This window comes from Primulina eburnea, chromosome 18 (assembly GCF_022965805.1).
Source record: "Primulina eburnea isolate SZY01 chromosome 18, ASM2296580v1, whole genome shotgun sequence".
Taxonomy (NCBI): Eukaryota; Viridiplantae; Streptophyta; class Magnoliopsida; order Lamiales; family Gesneriaceae; genus Primulina; species Primulina eburnea.
In genome coordinates, this window is record NC_133118.1 from 27486433 (window position 1) to 27504927 (window position 18495).

The following is an 18495-nucleotide window of genomic DNA, read 5'->3' on the forward strand; positions in this document are numbered from 1 at the left end:
AGAAGTTAAGTATTTAACACACAAATATAACTTTAATAAATTAACACCAGATTTAAATTATGCACAAGTACGAATACTTGTGCGATGCCTCATGGCAAAAAATTCACTAGAAAAATTATGTAAATCGTTTACACCAAAACAATACTAGTGAGAAAACAAAACCAAATTCCTTGACACTCCAAGGATTAAAAATGCATCAAAACAAACCACATAAAGACTAGATGCATTAAATAAAAAAAGTATGTTGCTTAAACCAAACGAAACCACTCTTCGATCAACACTCTGCGTCAGTGTTGTTCTTGAGTGTTGGCAACACCAATCGGCAACACTGTATATGCGAATCAATCACACAAAATCTTCAACACGAAAATCTTCAATATCTGAACTCTGTGTGTGTTCAGAGAAATCCAGCAGCTCTCCTACGCTGTAAAGTGATCAACCGATCGCACGAAAACTTCTCACGAGGAAAGGCTCGGCTCTCGTATTTTTCTTCTAAGCGAGAACTCTAGTGCCGACCTTTATGTGCACTCTGAAAACTCCAACACCTCCTCTCCACAACAAAGTGATCACACGATCACACAAAAAACTGTAGAACAAATAAATGTTGGACTCTTCTGATTTTTCTATGTGAAAAGCACACTGTCCAACACACTGAAAAGCCTCTCTCACCAAAAGCCTCTTCTCACTCTAAAGCCTTTTTTTCTCTCTCTAAAAGCACTCTCAGAACCCCACTGTACGGTTGCAAGACTTCTCATATTTAAATAGATGGCTTGACCTAAAAGTTATTCAATAGAAGAGTCCTACAAAATATGGAAAACATATTTTCATTAGGGATAACACTCTTTTAAACATGGATAGAATATCTTGGAGATATAAATTATATTAAAAACAAATCATATAATATCTAGATATAAATCAATCAAGTTATTATCATCTAGAATTAAATCAAGCAAGATCTCATAATCTACAAATAAGTAAACCAAGATATTATCATTTAAATTAAATGAAGCAATATTTGATAATCTAGAAAGGCAAAATCATAAATTGATAATATCAATTTAGCAAAATAATAAAGGAATAAAATATTCCTTTCAATCTCCCCCTTTTTGCCTTTCTGGACAAAACATCCAAAAATGATAATCTTGGTTAGCATCGCAGTCAGTTAAGCTCCCCCTGCATTGGAGTGTGTCTCCCCCTGAGTCAAAGTTCATCTCCCCCTGAATTAAACATGTTAGAGCACTGGTGTTGTTGACAGTGTTGTCAACACCATCATTAGAACACCTGAAAACATAAGAAGTCATACGAATGAGAAATTCATTAATCATGTAAAACAACCTAAAAAGAGCATTAAAGACAGAGTATAAGTATTCATTCAAGCTCAGCAACTCCAGATACTCAGCATCATTCTTTTGCATTTTTGGTCCTCATACTCCCCTTTTTTGGCCAGAATGTAAGCCAAGTTCCAAAATCAGACTATAACAAAACATATGTGCTCTTACTCTAACAAAAACAATACACTGATTCAATCCTTCAGCTCAAAAAAAAAAACCGCATGGTAAATGTAATATTTCCGAAATTTACCCAAAACACTCATAACGATTCTATCCCAAAATCAAACAGTAAAATTGATTCAAACTCGTGTTACGACGATTTCAAAAGAAAATCCAGTAAAACCCACGTCGATTATAACTCACTGACACAAGTATACACATAAATTCAAAATCTAGATAATCAAGGTTTTTATCAACTGTCATAGTTCAACACTGATATGTCACTGCACATGATGAATTCACGAAACAAAAGTCAATATGCATGTCCTAAATATGCCTCCAATATGATGAATTATCAAAATTTCAGGCAATGTATAAACTGTGCTATGACAGAACTTGGTGTTGGCAACACCTTCTGGCAACACCACCGAGTTTTATTCAAACTTCCACAAATTTTTTTCTTTGATTCAGAAATGGTAGCTCCCACACTAGAAGAACGGTCTTCAATGGACTCCCCTAGGTAGCTTTTTCCATTACTATTTTTACTTAGAAGTGGTAGCTCCCACACTAGAAGAACGGTCTTCAATGGACTCCTCTAGGTAGCTTTTTCCATTTTCTTCTAATATTTTTTATTTACCTCTTTTCTGTTTTTCTCCTTTTGCTCACATTTTCCAAGTCATCTTTTCACTTTAGACAAGATCACGATTTTCATGACTGTCCTCAACTACTCAATGCCTTGGATTTGAGCAAAATCTATTTCTCAACATACGATTGGAAGTATGAACACTCAGGGGTACCTTTCAGAAATTTGCCTCCACTGTTCAGTCATTGCACAAATAAATAGGATGATTATGAATATGCAGTATGCCTAATATCCTAGTAATGGTCATGCAAAAACGAATGTTGTCTCTGGTGTTGGCAACACCACTGACAACACTGAACAAATGTTTTTAAAAGTACACACATGCTGAGAGATTTCCGAAGATTGGAGAATCTCTCAAAATCCAAAGGTTTCGTGAATATATCAGCCAGTTGATTCTCAGTCCTAACAAATTTCAGTCGAATTATGCCTTTTTTCAACCAAATCTCGAATAAAGTGACGTCTTATGTCTATGTGTTTTGTTCGAGAGTGTTGAACAGGATTCTTAGAAATGTCTATAACACTTGAGTTGTCACAATATACCATCATGCAATTGCTTAACTTGCAATCCAAGAAAGAAAGTTAGTTTTCCTACCATGCTCATTTCGAATTGTGATGACATGCAATCCACAGAGTTATTCACAAGCATTTGAGATGAATCACTGAAAATAATATCATCTACATACACTTGATAGATCAAAATATCACATTTTAGTTTTTGAATGAAAAGAGTTTTGTCAATCTCACCTCGTTTGAAGCTCAAGTTTATCAGATTGTCAGCTAACCTACCGTACCATGCCCGTGGAGCCTGTTTCATTCCATACAAGGCCTTCTTCAATTTGTAGACATGATCCACGTGGTGAGGATCTTCAAATCCCTTAGGATGACTGACATAGGCTTCCTCATTCAAAATGCCATTATTATTATTCTTGAGTTCAATTTGAGACACAAAACACGAGTGACTTACCTGGGAAAACGTGGAGCTCATGCAGATTAAACCAATCATTTTGCGGTAGTCCACCTTTTCTTTGTTTCTTGTTTGCACACCATCATGTAATTCACCAATGATTTGTGATGATGGATGATTCTTCTGAATCTTGCTAGGAATTTCTCTTTCACAATTAATCACCGCATCATCATTATCATTGTTGTCATTATCCACAGTTTCTGTTCGGTTCAGAGGCGGTGTTGTGCTTGGTGTTGCCTCACTGGTCTCAACACCGGACTCAACAATGTTTCTGGTCAGTGCCTCACTTATATCCAGCCATTCTTCTACATTAGCCTCCGGTGTTTTAACTGTTAGATCTGCAAGATCATCAAACACAACGTTAATTGATTCCATTGTAGTCCTAGTTCTCAGATTAAATACACGATAAGCACGGCCATTAGTAGAGTATCCAAGAAAGAGACATTTAACACTTTTTGAATCAAATTTAGCTAGATGATCTCTATCATTCAACACATAACCTACACATCCAAAAATATGAAAATATTTAAGGTTTGGTTTTCTTCCCATTATAATCTCATATGAGGTCATTGTAGAACCACTCCTTAAATAAACACGGTTGGAAATGTGGCATGCCGTATTTAAAGCTTCGGCCCAAAAACATTTTGACACATTCTTAGAACTAAGCATGACCCGAGCCATTTCTAGGAGGGTTCGATTTTTCCTTTCAGCTATGCCGATTTTTTGAGGGGTCTTCGGAGATGAATAATCATGAGTGATACCTTTCTTATGGCACAAAGAAATAAAATGAGAATTTTCAAACTCCTCACCATGATCAGTTCTTATTTTAACCACCCTCATATCAAACAGATTTGTTATCCTAGCATGCAACTTCTTAAAAGCATCAAATGTATCAGATTTTTCTCTAAGAAAACTTACCCAAGTAAAATGCAAAAAATCATCAACACAAACAAACGAATATTTCTTACCACCCAAGCTCTCAACATCCATTGGACCCAGTATATCCATATGCAAAAGTTCAAGGCACTGTGTTGTCCCAAAGTGTTGCAACACCGAGTGCGCAACACGGGTTTGTTTACTTTTCTGGCATGGACCACAGACATACACAACACCTAAATTTAAATTGGGCATACCTCTCACAGCATCAAACTTACGCAGATTCTTCAAGGTATTGATACTCATGTGTCCCAGTTTTTGATGCCATACGTCTAATTCACTCACCTTGGCACTTCGACAACCATCACCTTCTCCCAATTGATAACAATTGTCAGCTGAACGAGTAACTGACATTACACAAACATTGGCATCATTAAAAACTTCACAATTATTTTTATTGAACTTAACATGTAAATCATCATTACAAAGTTGACTTATGCTTATTAAGTTTGAGTTAAGTCCTTCAACATGTAGAACATTGTGAAAACGTTCAAGGTTCCTTTGCCTACAATTCTTCCTTTAGAACCACCACCATAGGTTACACGCCCACTTTTTATTTCAACATAATCCGTGAGGTGTTCTTTAAATCCGGTCATGTGGCGTGAGCACCCACTGTCGAAGTACCATGCACCTGCAATGTTAGTTTTTAAAGAAGTATAAATGATATTGCATCGAATAACAGTTTTAGGTACACAAACTTTCCTTGTGGAAGATTTCTTGACTGCGGTGTTGCGCTTGGTGTTGGACAACACTGTGGGCAACACCCGATTTGATTTCCAATTCAGGTAGTCGTCTCTTAGTTTGTAGCAGAAGGGTCTGATGTGCCCAGGCTTATAGCAGTAGTGGCAGATAAAATGTCGCTTTCTTTGCTTTGGTTTGGAAGTTGACACTTGCTTCTTGGTTTGTGGCATCTTCACTGGCGGGTCAACTTTCAAATGAGAAGAGAAAGCTCTGTTTTGTTTCAGCATTTGTTCCAAGGCTTGCTTTGAGATTGACAGAGTGTTCATGGGAGGTTTCACTGTTAAGGGGACAGAGCAATCTTCGCTTGCCTTTACAAACATGGTTGATTTTGATTTAGAATTGGAAGTTTCACCATGTTCATATGTGCTTTCAACATATCCAAGACCAGTTATGGTGTCCTTTCCCATAGTTAGCATTGAGTCAAGTTTTGACGAACTTGAGTTGAATTTTGCAAGAGTCTTTGAGGCCTTCTCAAGCTCCTCCTTGACTTTGCACAATTCAAGATCCTTCTTGCTAAGCACAACTTCAAGTCGAGACACAGATTCTTTCAGATCAGCATTATCCTTAGAGAGGATGGAATTTATTTTATTTCTTTTGATCCAATCTTCGTATAGCTCCTCATACATAGCCTGCACACATTCAAATGTGAGTTCATCAGAATCATTATCCTGAATTTCATGATTACCTGAGTCACCGTGAGATTTAGCATTGAGACACAAGGATTTTGAAGTGGTGTTGCGGCCCGGTGTTGCAACACCAGAGGCAACACCGTGCGGGTTGACTTGCAGCCAGCATTTTTCCTTCAAAACAACAGTGTTTGTAGACAGAACGTCCATTGAGATTCTATAAATTTTCCTGCAAACAAAAACAACAATAAACCAGAATCAATCACTTAGTGTATCAAGCGTTGGCTCTGATACCACTTGTAAGGAATTGTTGTTGTGCAGGAAATAAATATAAAAACATTATTATAATGTGTGTATCAGAAGTTAGTGTTGTGTCCGGTGTTGTCAACACGGTACGCAACACGGCAGCGGAAGTTAAGTATTTAACACACAAATATAACTTTAATAAATTAACACCAGATTTAAATTATGCACAAGTACGAATACTTGTGCGATGCCTCATGGCAAAAAATTCACTAGAAAAATTATGTAAATCGTTTACACCAAAACAATACTAGTGAGAAAACAAAACCAAATTCCTTGACACTCCAAGGATTAAAAATGCATCAAAACAAACCACATAAAGACTAGATGCATTAAATAAAAAAAGTATGTTGCTTAAACCAAACGAAACCACTCTTCGATCAACACTCTGCGTCAGTGTTGTTCTTGAGTGTTGGCAACACCAATCGGCAACACTGTATATGCGAATCAATCACACAAAATTTTCAACACGAAAATCTTCAATATCTGAACTCTGTGTGTATTCAGAGAAATCCAGCAGCTCTCCTACGCTGTAAAGTGATCAACCGATCGCACGAAAACTTCTCACAAGGAAAGGCTCGGCTCTCGTATTTTTCTTTTAAGCGAGAACTCTAGTGCCGACCTTTATGTGCACTCTGAAAACTCCAACACCTCCTCTCCACAACAAAGTGATCACACGATCACACAAAAAACTGTAGAACAAATAAATGTTGGACTCTTCTGATTTTTCTATGTGAAAAGCACACTGTCCAACACACTGAAAAGCCTCTCTCACCAAAAGCCTCTTCTCACTCTAAAGCCTTTTTTTCTCTCTCTAAAAGCACTCTCAGAACCCCACTGTACGGCTGCAAGACTTCTCATATTTAAATAGATGGCTTGACCTAAAAGTTATTCAATAGAAGAGTCCTACAAAATATGGAAAACATATTTTCATTAGGGATAACACTCTTTTAAACATGGATAGAATATCTTGGAGATATAAATTATATTAAAAAAAATCATATAATATCTAGATATAAATCAATCAAGTTATTATCATCTAGAATTAAATCAAGCAAGATCTCATAATCTACAAATAAGTAAACCAAGATATTATCATTTAAATTAAATGAAGCAATATTTGATAATCTAGAAAGTCAATTTAGCAAAATAATAAAGGAATAAAATATTCCTTTCAATATATTATACACATTCTCACTTATCTGGACTTGCTTCATGATAGTGTATATAAAAGAACGCAAAGTTGACAAACATCATCATCCTCCAAACTTTTGTGAACATATTAATCTAAGTGTTGAACCTATTTTTGGGTTAGTTGAGATTTAGTGGAATGGATTTAAATAGGTTAAGTTTAATCTAAGAAGTGTGGATATCTATCTCTCTGTTGCAAGGTAAACTGAACTCGAATTTGTTGTGCCATAGGTTTTCAGTTTGCAGTTCGAATTTATCATGACTTCGATTATATTATTGTAGCATAGGATAACGTCAAGGGTGATCCAAGCATAGTGAATTTCTGGAACACAAGTATGAGCAGCTTCAGCAGAGTAGAAAAGGAGGCTTATAAATATAGTTCTGTCAATCAAGACGAGGGGCGAATGAGAAAATGATGAACGACCTCTCTCTGGTTAATGAGATCTTGCGATGAGGATATCGTCATCACTACAGATTCAATGGTCATCATTATTCAAAAATAAAAAAAATTAATACAATTGTGATCATTGAATTTACTCTGAACATAATACCCTCGGGATAGGTTGAACTGAACCCTTCTCTCTTACTATCCATAGAGTATACATATTAAAGATGAGGATTTATTTTGTTTTGATGAGTCTAAAAATTTGTATTTATTATGTGTTGGAAACCAGGTTTTTAGCTATAAATTAAAGATGAGATTAGGTGTGCATATTGAATTATCTGCACATTCAGGGACGGATCCAGGAATAAGAGTTGGGGTGGGCTTGAACTCAATATGATAAATTATATATTATTAAAAAAAAAGTACATTATATCGTTCAACGAAGTTGTGCCTTACGGGATTTTAAAACATAAAATTCATCAATAATAGAATTTACATCAATATGTTTAGCTAAATCTCGTTCAATATAGAGTGTCAAACAATCGGCAAGAAAGTCATCCTCCATTTTATTGCGAAGTGCCGTCTTCACATGCTTCATTGCTGAAAAAGCCCGTTCAATAGTGGCAGTAGACACAGATAATGTCAAAACAAGATGAATCAATCTAGTCAACATAACATAAACACTTGACCGTCCACTCTCGGTCAATTGCTGACACAACTCAACAAGTGTAGAAACCTTTAAATTCTGCATCACATCGAGTTTATAAATGTATCAATGCATACTTCAAAACAACAATTTCTTGATCTGTGAAATCTCCAGGATAAAACTTCTTCGCAAGCTTGCAAATATCATCACTGTTAAATGAGTCAAATGAATTTTTAGGATCTAAAGCTATACTAAGAGAAAGAAGTTTCACCGATGACTCATTGAACCGAGTATTTAACTCCATCAAAATGAAATTTATTGCTGCATTAAAAACATCAAAGTGGTAATGATGTTCTATTGAATAAACCGTCGCTAATTAAAACCACCGATCCACCTTTTTTTTATTTTTTAATAATTTAGCGACGGTTTTAGCAATAACCGTCGCTAATATTTGCGACGGCTTTTGATAAAACTGTCGCCGATCCAATCGGCGACGGTTTACTAACACCGTCGCAATAATAGCGACGGTTATCAAAAAACCGTCGCTAAAACCGTCGCTAAATAAAAAAAATTGGGCTGGGCTACAGCCCAGTATAGCCCTAGCGTAGATCCGTCTCTGTGCACATTCTATGATGACAAGTAGGGCACAAAAACATAAGCTTGAGAATCAAAGATTACTTATTTAGTTACATGCAAAAGTGAGAGCAAAACATAAGGTGCTTTGAACTTTTCACTTTAAGAACATTACACTTTGGTACTTATTCATGAACCAAAGCGTGAAGAAAGGAAGCTAGCAGGCTACATTGATGGAACAAAAGGATGTAAGAATCAGTTGTTATCCAAATTTCGATTCACAAATCTTGGAATTTAACTGTTACACCTGACTTTTGCTGGTGTAAGATCCATGACATCACTGATACTTTCCTTTATTCCGCAAGCAACCGATGTCAAGTCTTTCGACGACAAACGTTTGAATCAAACCGAGGTCGAGAACTTGCATAATATAAGGTTTTTTTTTGGTATTATATAGAGAGAAAATGAACTTTTAGTCCTAAACTTTTAAATTTGTAACAAAATTAGTCTTCACTGTTAATTTTATGGTTAAATATAAATGTAGGACTAAATTGTGCTATTTATTATATTTTAGGGAGAGAAAATTAACAAAAAAATTTAGTTGTGAAGTTAAAAGGGTAAATAATCACATATCTATGATATAAATATATATAATCATGATTTTATTATATTAAAAAATTAATAATAATTGTTTCAATAAATTACTAACTAGGGAAAAAATAAGATAAAAATATCAAAATTGATATAAATTTTTAGTTAGAAACTTATATAATAAACCATTTTATAAATATAGAAACTCTAGATTATGGATTATTTTTTTATCAAAATAATTTCATAAATATTAATTTTGTTGGTGAGATGCTAATTTTTTTTACTGTAAGCATTATTTATTTTTTGAAATTTATTATCAACATTTTTTATTTATACACATAATTATTTATACTATATATTTATATTTGATATCTTAACAAAAATAAAATTTATTTATTTTGGTATATAATTTCTACACAAAAGTAATAATTAAATAGATTGATATCGGATCCAGATGGTTAATATCAAAGATATTGATTTTTTTTATTATTATTCATGTCAGGCCCGGGGCCGAAGAGGGCGGGGGGTGATCGCCAGTGCCATGAGGTGGCACGGACAATGAGCGGCTCCTGGCAGGCTTCTAGGTGGAGGGAACATGAATGAACCGTTCTTACACCGGAAGGAGAGGGATTCCGAGACTGTTCCATGTAATGGACTGTACAGTTGAAGATGGCTTAAAAGATTTGATTGGTACTACTCATATCACGAAGGTGTATCTTCTTTTCGGTAGCTCATCACATAAGAACTCTAAAGTTAAGCGTGCTTGACTTGGGGCAATTTTGGGATGGGTGACCTCCTGGGAAGTTTCTCAGGGTGCGTGTGAGTGAGGACATAAGCACGCTGGAAAGACTCGTCTTGGTACAGTGAGGACAGTCGTCAAATCTGGGGCGTTACAATTCAAGAAATAATCGGAAAATCCATTGAAAATGTGATATTAAAATTTATTTTTTTGTAAAAACCAAAAATACTAAATTATATAGTTTTTTTAATATAAAATGATAATGATTTTTTATTTATGTATAACAAAATAAGTTAATTCATATGATGGATTTGTGATTATTTAAGGTCTTGATCTTTCCATAATATTTTTAGTGACTAATTATGCATTTTTTTCTCCAGAATTTATTAAATATGATAAATTAGTCCCTACAATTAAATTTTACCATTAAATTAATTGTGAGGACTAAATGTGTTGTTTGTTTTTTAAGTTTGAGGACTAAAAGTGTTACGTTGAAATGTTTAAAGACGAAAAATGTTTCGTTAGGAAAATACGAGGACTAAAAGTGTATTTTCCCGTATTATTTACATGTAAAACTTTTAATTTGCTGTAAAAATACATCAGATATGTATTGTGCTCACATGCTCTCTGCTACATGCTATAAGGTCAGCATATCCCATGTTGTCCTTCAACTAAGAAAATTTTAAGATTTCATATGTAGTTTTTGTAAAAATTCATATTCTGCCTTTCTTTGTAAGTATGAAATTCCCTGCTAGTCTCCTTTTGCCTCTCATCGATGAATTTCGTGGATCCTTCCCTGAGGGACGAAGGGATCGGATGGGGGCGGATCCTGGAATTCAAGAAACATGACAGAGGGACAACACAATGGATTTCAACTGTGTATATATTTAAAAACTGCACATAAAACTTGAAGCAAGTAAATGCATGCTTTTGCAGAAAAAAATCTGCAAGGAGAAGATATGAAGATGAATTCTCATGATTACTTTGATTAATATAAAAAAAAGGTCCTAAATATTCTGATTTCCAAAAGTGGTGATCTTTTTACTGTGAAGCAAATGATTTGGGATCATATATGATTAAGAACACATTGGAAGCAAGGAACTTAGCTTTATTCTCTCGGTCTTCAACTTTCCCTGTTTAAGAAAATCCCATTCTGCTCATCTATATAAAGCCTGGAGGAAAACTCTGCATCACACAAGCAATTCCCAATCAACACATACATATCTCTTCCAAATACAGCCTCCTGAAATGGCGAATTACCAAGTGTTGCCTCCGGTCACTAAGAGTCGCCCACCGATCACTGAAACGGCGGTGCCTCAAAAAGATCCAGTTTTGAGTGGTGGGTTGGTGCAGAATTTCACAATTGATCCTAGTTTGAAGCAGAGCCATGAACAGGATCATGGCACTTACAATCCTCTCCCAGTACCACGTGCAACGGTGAGTGCCAAGGGCGGCCAGACGATGTTGAAGCCAAATCGAAATCGCCTCTCTTTATCTTCAGATGAGAGTGCACTGAGCCAGCAAATTGTGGCCACTCATAGTTTGGCCTGTGAAGAGTTTGATGTGAAACCGGTTCTTGCCATAGTCGAGGATATCTTTCGTCTTGCGAAGCCCTTGACTACTACTGATCACAGTATTGCTCCAGTACGTGGCCATGCTATCCATATGTCATAGTTCTTGATTTTTAGTCCAAGAACTGAGTTTCATATTCACATGGAGAGTGCTTTTTTTTTTTAATGTTTTATGCAGATTCAGGGAACTCAAGTTCAACGTCATTTTGATACAAAAGAAGACAAGGCATACTACGGTTCTACGTTGGATGATAAGATGTACCACAGTTCTACGTTGGATGACAAGGCCTACGACAGTGCTTACAGGGACTTAGATATTGTAAAAGCACTTGCATTTCCCATTAACAAGATTTGCAGTGAGGTATATATGTGTATCAGATAATCTAAGGACCATTCTTCTATGCTTTTGAAACCCGAAATAACGTGTTTATGATGCTACAGATAGTTTGCAAATGTGCTGCTGGAGCAGAAGCTCATTCCGTAACAATGGACTTCCTCAGATCTCTGTCGTATTACTCGTGGGACGCCAAAGTTGTCATCACCTTTGCTGCTTTTGCCATCAACTATGGGGAGTTTTGGCTAGTCTTACAGCTTCAGACAAAAGATCCACTTGCCAAGAACATAGCAAGTCTCAAAGATTTGCCGGAGACAATGCAGCAGTCCCCTGATTTAAGAAAGAAGTTCGAGTCTGTTTTCGAGCTTTTATCCACAGCTCTGAAGGTAACACACTGTCTTATAGAGTTCAAGGAGCTTCCCTCGCAGTACATAAGCCATGAGTCAGCAGAAATGGCAGCTGCTACCGCTCATATTCCTTCAGCTGCATACTGGATCATCAGGAGTCTTCTTGCCTGTGCCTCTCTAATCCTGAACCTCATCGGCAGCGGTCACGAGTATGCATATAATATATAAACATCTGGTTTTAACCGATATTCTACATTATACATCAAAAGGCCATAATTAAATAAACTTGAAGAAACCTCGCCTTTTCATTTGAAAGTAGTAATTTATAACATCGATCAACAAAAACTATGTATTTGTTGTTGATCAGGTACCTTACTTCAACTGCTGAGTCCTGGGAGATATTAAACATGGCTCATAAGCTTTCAGTGATGCTGGAACACTTGCAAACGCAATTGAAGATCTGTAAGGACTTAATCGGTGAGTTTTACTTTAACACAATCTATACCAGTCTACAGCACAAGAGTTATGTAACAGATTCCCACTGTATATCTTGATCTTATGATTCTGCAGAGAGGAAGAGAGGAGAAGATGCGTACATTGCATTCAAGAAACTCATGGAGGCAGTGCATATTGATAACATGAAGGTATTCAAAGCCATGTTTCGTGCTAAAGAAGATCAGAAACCACTCTTTCATGGTCTCAAAAAGATTAATGTAAGTTCCTGATTTTCGGTTGACACGTTTTCGTGATATTTTCCAAACAGCCCTTAAATGACTATGAATTTCTTGATTTCTCGAACTGACAGGAGAAACTCGATATATTGAGGTCCAAGCATGTACTATTGTTGATCACTGACCTCGACATTCCTCACGAAGAGCTCAACATTCTCCATTCAATTTACAATCAACACCCAACGAGGCAAGAATACGAGGTTCTTTGGCTCCCCATAGTCGACTCTTCGACTTCAATGGCAACATTTCAAGATACGGAATACCGGAACCTACAAAACTTGATGCCTTGGCATTCAGTGGAGCACCCTTCATTCATCGAGCCGGTGGCCGTAAGATACATCCGAGAAGTCTGGAATTTCACACACAGGCCAATGCTTGTTGTCCTGGATCCACAAGCAAAACTATCTAATCTTGACGCCTTACCGATGATGTGGATTTGGGGGAGCAATGGCTTCCCTTTTACTAAGCAAAGAGAAATGACCCTATGGGCAGAAAGCACCTGGAACCTGGAATTACTTGCGGATGCCATAGATCCACGTTTTACAGATTGGGTAAGCAGCCCTTCACCAACACTAATTCGACCACTCTGATCAATAAAATCCTGATTTTTTTTAAAAAAAATCTCATTCATTCACAGATAAGAGATAACAGGATCATATGCCTGTACGGAGGAGAGGACATCGAATGGGTCCGTAGATTCACCCAATCCACCCGAACAGCAGCAGCCGCAATGCGCATCAATCTGGAAATGCTCTACGTGGGGAAAAGCAACCCGAAAGAAAAGGTCCGCCGCTGCCACGATGTCATCGCGAGAGAGAAACTGAGCCACACGTTCCCTCCCGACAGCTACAACGACTACATATGGTTCTTCTGGACGAGACTGATGAGCATGTTGAACTCCAAGAAACGACTCGGGTCGTCTGTCGATTCCGACACCGTGATGCAGGAGATCCTGAACATGCTCACGTTCGACGGCAGCGAAGTGGGGTGGGCTGTTTTTAGCCGAGGCAATTACGAGTTGATGAAGGGAAATGGCGATATTTTGCTGACTGTTATGGACAATCACACTCAATGGGCATACAGGGTCGATCATGCTGACAAGTTTGTGGGAGTTCTCGACGAGGAAACACGAGGGGTGCGCACAGCCACAGAGCATCACTGCAATCGCCTGATTCTTCCAGGGTATGCCGGCTACGTATCTGAGCGTATCGTTTGCTCAGAATGCGGGAAGACAATGGATCAGTATGTTATGTATCGCTGCTGCACTGATTGAAACATCGCCCCAAACTAAACGCATGCAGCCCTTCTTCCTATGTTCGCGTGATCACTTAATAAATTTCCGTATGTTCGTGTCTTTTCGATTTTTCCAAGCTTTAACAGTTCGAGTGTTTTCGTATAATGCGTGATTGTAATGTCGTCATCGAATAAATATGTCCTCCGATTATGCATCTTGCCAGCTTATTTGCCGAAATTCCTGCAATAGTCGATCACTTTGCTAGGTTTTATCGGCGCTGGTAGAAGGGTTTTCTTGTTTTTTTGCAAGTGTAATGCAATATTGTATCGTTGTCATCGAATAAATTTGTTCTCCAACTATATATTTTGCCGGCTTTTTTCCCGAAATACCTACAATAATCCATCAGTTTGTTTATGGCTACACCGATCTGGCGCCGTTCCAGGTTTTACCCACCTACCAACATCGACCAGTCCTCATTGTTCTTGATCTGACTAATTTCTTGATGAGTTGATCTTGTACAAGTGTAGATTTTTCAGTGTCATTTTGGTATCTACTGTTGTTTCTATGCTTCGCCTATCCAATGAATGTCTGCAGCATATTCACCCTATAAATTGTGGGTTTTCCTCAAATTTGGATCTTTTAGGAACTCCTAGCACAAATGCCAAGCTCATATATATCTAATAATTAATTTTGTGACGCTCCGAGCCGAAGAAGGCTAGAAGTGATCGTCGGTGCCATGAAGTTGCACGAAAACTGAGAGATTCCTGGCAGACATCTAGTCGAAGACAACATGAATGAACTGATCTCATTCAGGTATGGGATTGTGCAGTTTAGAATAGCTTAAAAGATTTGATATATATTACTTATGTCAAGAATGTGCATCTTCTTTTCGAAAGTTCATCGTATAAGAACTTCAAAATTGAGTGTGTTTGACTTGGAGCAATTCAGGGATGAGTGACCTCATAGAAAGTTTCTCAATTCTGGGATGGTTGAAGTTCCCTAATGTACATTTGAGTGGTGATATAAACACTGGAAAGACTATCTTGGAGACGGTCATCGAATCTAACACGTTACAAAATTCTTGCAACATAATGGAATGGGCAACGAACACAGACAAGCATTATCCCTTTGGGTAAATTGTGTATCAGTACCTTTTGAAATAGAACTTTGGTTCTAGTACCTGGAAAGAGAAGAATTTTAAATATATACCAAAAATACCCTTTATCTCCTATTTGAGTTAATTGATCCCCGCGCTCCCGAAAATGGTATCAGAGCATGGTTAATTTATTTCAAACATGAAAATTTTATTATTAATAGTAACTAAATGTATGAGAAAGAGAATTTCGAAAAAATTATGAATCCGAACTTTAGTTCGAGAAGAATAATTTACAAGAACTATTCCAATATTTTGGAATATACACAAGTTCATCTAACTATTGTTAGATATCAGAAACAGGAGAACAAAGGTATGTTATAATGGTAACTATCAAGTTATGGTACAAATCTGATGGAAACATCAGACATATGACAGTATATATCATGTATCAAGAAATGAAAGGATCCCGGTATCCCCGAAATCATCTCAATCTCTATTCCAGAAACATTAGTTTCCGAATAGATCTATTCAGATGTTCTATAAAGCATCTGAAACAACTCATTGAATCAGGAAATTTATCTCCTGATGAAAGACAGCAGTGTTTGCAAAACCTTGCATACACAAAAGGTAGACTCTTACAGGCTGAAAAAACCAGATCTTCAATGATCTGTTAAAAATGCCAGGGACTACCATCCAGTTCGAAATTGAACTTATTTCCCTGGAAATAATTCAATTAGAACAAGAACTACAGCGAAGTACATGCTTCACTGAACTCAGAACGAAAGGTATGCGTTTACAAGGTTTAAAGAACCGTAAAAACATACTTCAAAATCTACTCAGAAGAAATTCTTCAGAGAACAATGATTCAGAATAATAAATTTCTGGAGATAGTACCAGACTCCTCTAAGCTCTCTCTGGATCTTAGAGAAATACAGAAAACGGTACAAAATTATGGCAATGTGCTATATTATGTACCTCAAAGGGTTGAAAAGGTCCTAGAGAAACAAGAAGAAATTCTTGAAATCTTAAAGGATATTCAAACAAGAATACAGAAACTAGAACAACAACCAAGTTCTAGTAGAAGAACTTCAGGAGGATGGCTACCACCGTCCTTTGGTACCGAACCTTTGTTACATCAACAAGGGAAGACCAAAGTGGTGTCAAAACCCTTAACTGAAGAAGAAAAGATGATCAATCTAATCAAGTCTGTCTCAGAAAAGAAATTGATCTGATGACAACTTTAGAAATGATTGGTTTGGAGGATCTACAAGAGCTTGCGGAATCCTTCGCAAATCTCAAAGTAGTAGATCTAAAGATGAACACGGCAGTAGGTGAAACACCACCTGCAATAACCTGGTCATCTTCTCAGGAACCACCAAGGGAAAGTATGGGATCTCATATGGGAGAATCTTAGACTGATTTCCATACTGGTGGAAGATCACACCCAGCAGGGACAAGGGCAAGGAGAACTCAAATTCCTTTGCACCAAACACCCTATGGGAAAACTGTTTTGGATCCTATACATCCTTACGGGGTTATGCTTAACCTTGATGTATTGGACTTCAAAAACAGAGAAGATCTCATAGACGATTGGACATCTGCTATGAGGATTGCAGCAGGAACACTTGATCTCAACAAAGAAGGATTCATTAAACTTTTAGAAATGAGTCTTATGGGATCAGTAAAAATTGCTTGGGACATGACTTCAGCAGACATGAAAGAGTCAGTCCTAGTTGGGGAATCTCTTAGTGAGATCGCTGGAAAGATGGCTACCCTATTCAAAGCACACTTTATAGGGGTAGACTATTTCAACAGTCAAGATACAGAGAAAAAGAAAAAATATACTCAAGCTCTGTATAGTCTTGAATTACATGATATATGTTTGGTAGATGAATACATTATGTTATTCACCAAATATAGATGGAATTCAGGAGTCGAAGAAGATATAGCTATGCAGCTTTTCTTCGCAAAAATGCCAAGTCCTTGGAGAGAAATGCTCATAAGGGAATACGTACCTGGTAATCTAGATACGTTGGCAAGAAGAGCCTCTTTCCTTAAAGGAAAATTGGCAGAATGGTGCCATATGGCAGCATTACAAAAGAATTACAAACGCCTAAGGGGTATCAACAAAAGAACTCCTTTGTGTTGTAAGGAAAATGATCTTCCAACAATTATTGGAAGTAAACCACAGAAGCATAAAAGGAAACGTTTTAGGACTAATCCTTATGCACGAAGTGGAAGAAGTTCTTGGAAACCAAGAACCGTGTGGTCTAGACAGAAAGCCAGATCTTATAAATCTGGACAAAGAAGCGGACCATCGAGAAGTAGGATATCATCCCAGGCATCGAGTTCATCTCGAAGCACAGGAAGAACACCTACAAAGAAAACTTTCAGAAGAGCTCATACTAGAGCCAACGAAAGTTTCAAGGATTGTAATTGCTGGACATGTGGAGCAAGAGGTCATATCTCGACCAACTGTCCAGAAAATGAGAAAAGATGTATTAAACGCTTCGATCCTACTCCGGATATAGAAGATGCAGTTTATTACCAAGATCTCATTCAAGTATACCGATTTGAGGACATGGCCTCAGATGAGAGTATATATGAAGAAGAAGAAGTCTTAAGCCAGGAAGAATCTGATGGAACAGAATCGGAATCTGACTAAAGACGAGGTGTTTCGACACGAAACACATGAAGATTTGTCTGGGTTTTTTAGTCAGACAACAATATCTCATAACATGGTTCAAAGAATCATGAGAGAAAATCCAAGTCTACAGAGATACCAAGGTTTCTCTGCAGGACAGGTAGAAAAGTTCTTAGGAAGTCTTGGCCTAAGAAATAGAAAGCATCACCTAATCTATAAAGTTTCTAGGAGGGAAATGGCAATCCCGATGGAACTTACAGGAAATAGAATGGAGATGCAGTTAATTCCTTCCGAATCCCGATGGAACTTACAGGAAATAGAATGGAGATGCAGTTAATTCCTTCCGAAGAAATTAAGGAAGAATTACAAAAACTCAAGATAGAAGTAGCAAGGACTATGTCCTGGATTCATATCGGAGCAATCCAAATTATGATAAAGGCTACTTTCAAAGAAGGGATAGATTCACCAATCGATATTGCTATATGCGATAAAAGAATGGGTAATCTACAAGATTCAGTACTGGGAACAATCTCAGGAAACCTCTGCGCAGGAAAAATTGTGGGAGTAATCTATCCAAGGATAGCCTACAATCTGGCAGATCGAGACTTCAGCCGAGCTTTGACATTGCATCAGAACTTCAAGGAAAAAAGGCTGATGAAAGAAGGTAATAGGCCATATTCGATTACCTATCAAATTTCATATGCTCTATC

The 18495-nt window shown here is 37.2% G+C and overlaps 1 protein-coding gene across 1 annotated transcript; it reads left to right on the forward strand.

The window, feature by feature from the left end:
- Positions 1-11011: 11011 nt before the first annotated feature.
- Positions 11012-14408, forward strand: LOC140819483 (protein SIEVE ELEMENT OCCLUSION B-like). Its single transcript, XM_073179601.1, has 7 exons — positions 11012-11472; positions 11578-11760; positions 11841-12289; positions 12448-12557; positions 12651-12793; positions 12886-13362; positions 13449-14408. The coding sequence occupies exons 1-7, from the start codon at positions 11077-11079 to the stop codon at positions 14082-14084; spliced, it is 2394 nt and encodes a 797-aa protein (XP_073035702.1). The 5' UTR covers positions 11012-11076; the 3' UTR covers positions 14085-14408.
- The last annotated feature ends 4087 nt before the right edge of the window (positions 14409-18495 follow it).

Bases quoted from the DNA above. Each gene is read 5' to 3' on its own strand.
- LOC140819483 (XM_073179601.1), top strand. From the start codon at position 11,077: ATGGCGAATTACCAAGTGTTGCCTCCGGTCACTAAGAGTCGCCCACCG. The intron at 11,473-11,577 runs GTACGTGGCCAT...TGTTTTATGCAG, and splicing joins CTGATCACAGTATTGCTCCA to ATTCAGGGAACTCAAGTTCA. The intron at 12,794-12,885 runs GTAAGTTCCTGA...TCGAACTGACAG, and splicing joins ATGGTCTCAAAAAGATTAAT to GAGAAACTCGATATATTGAG.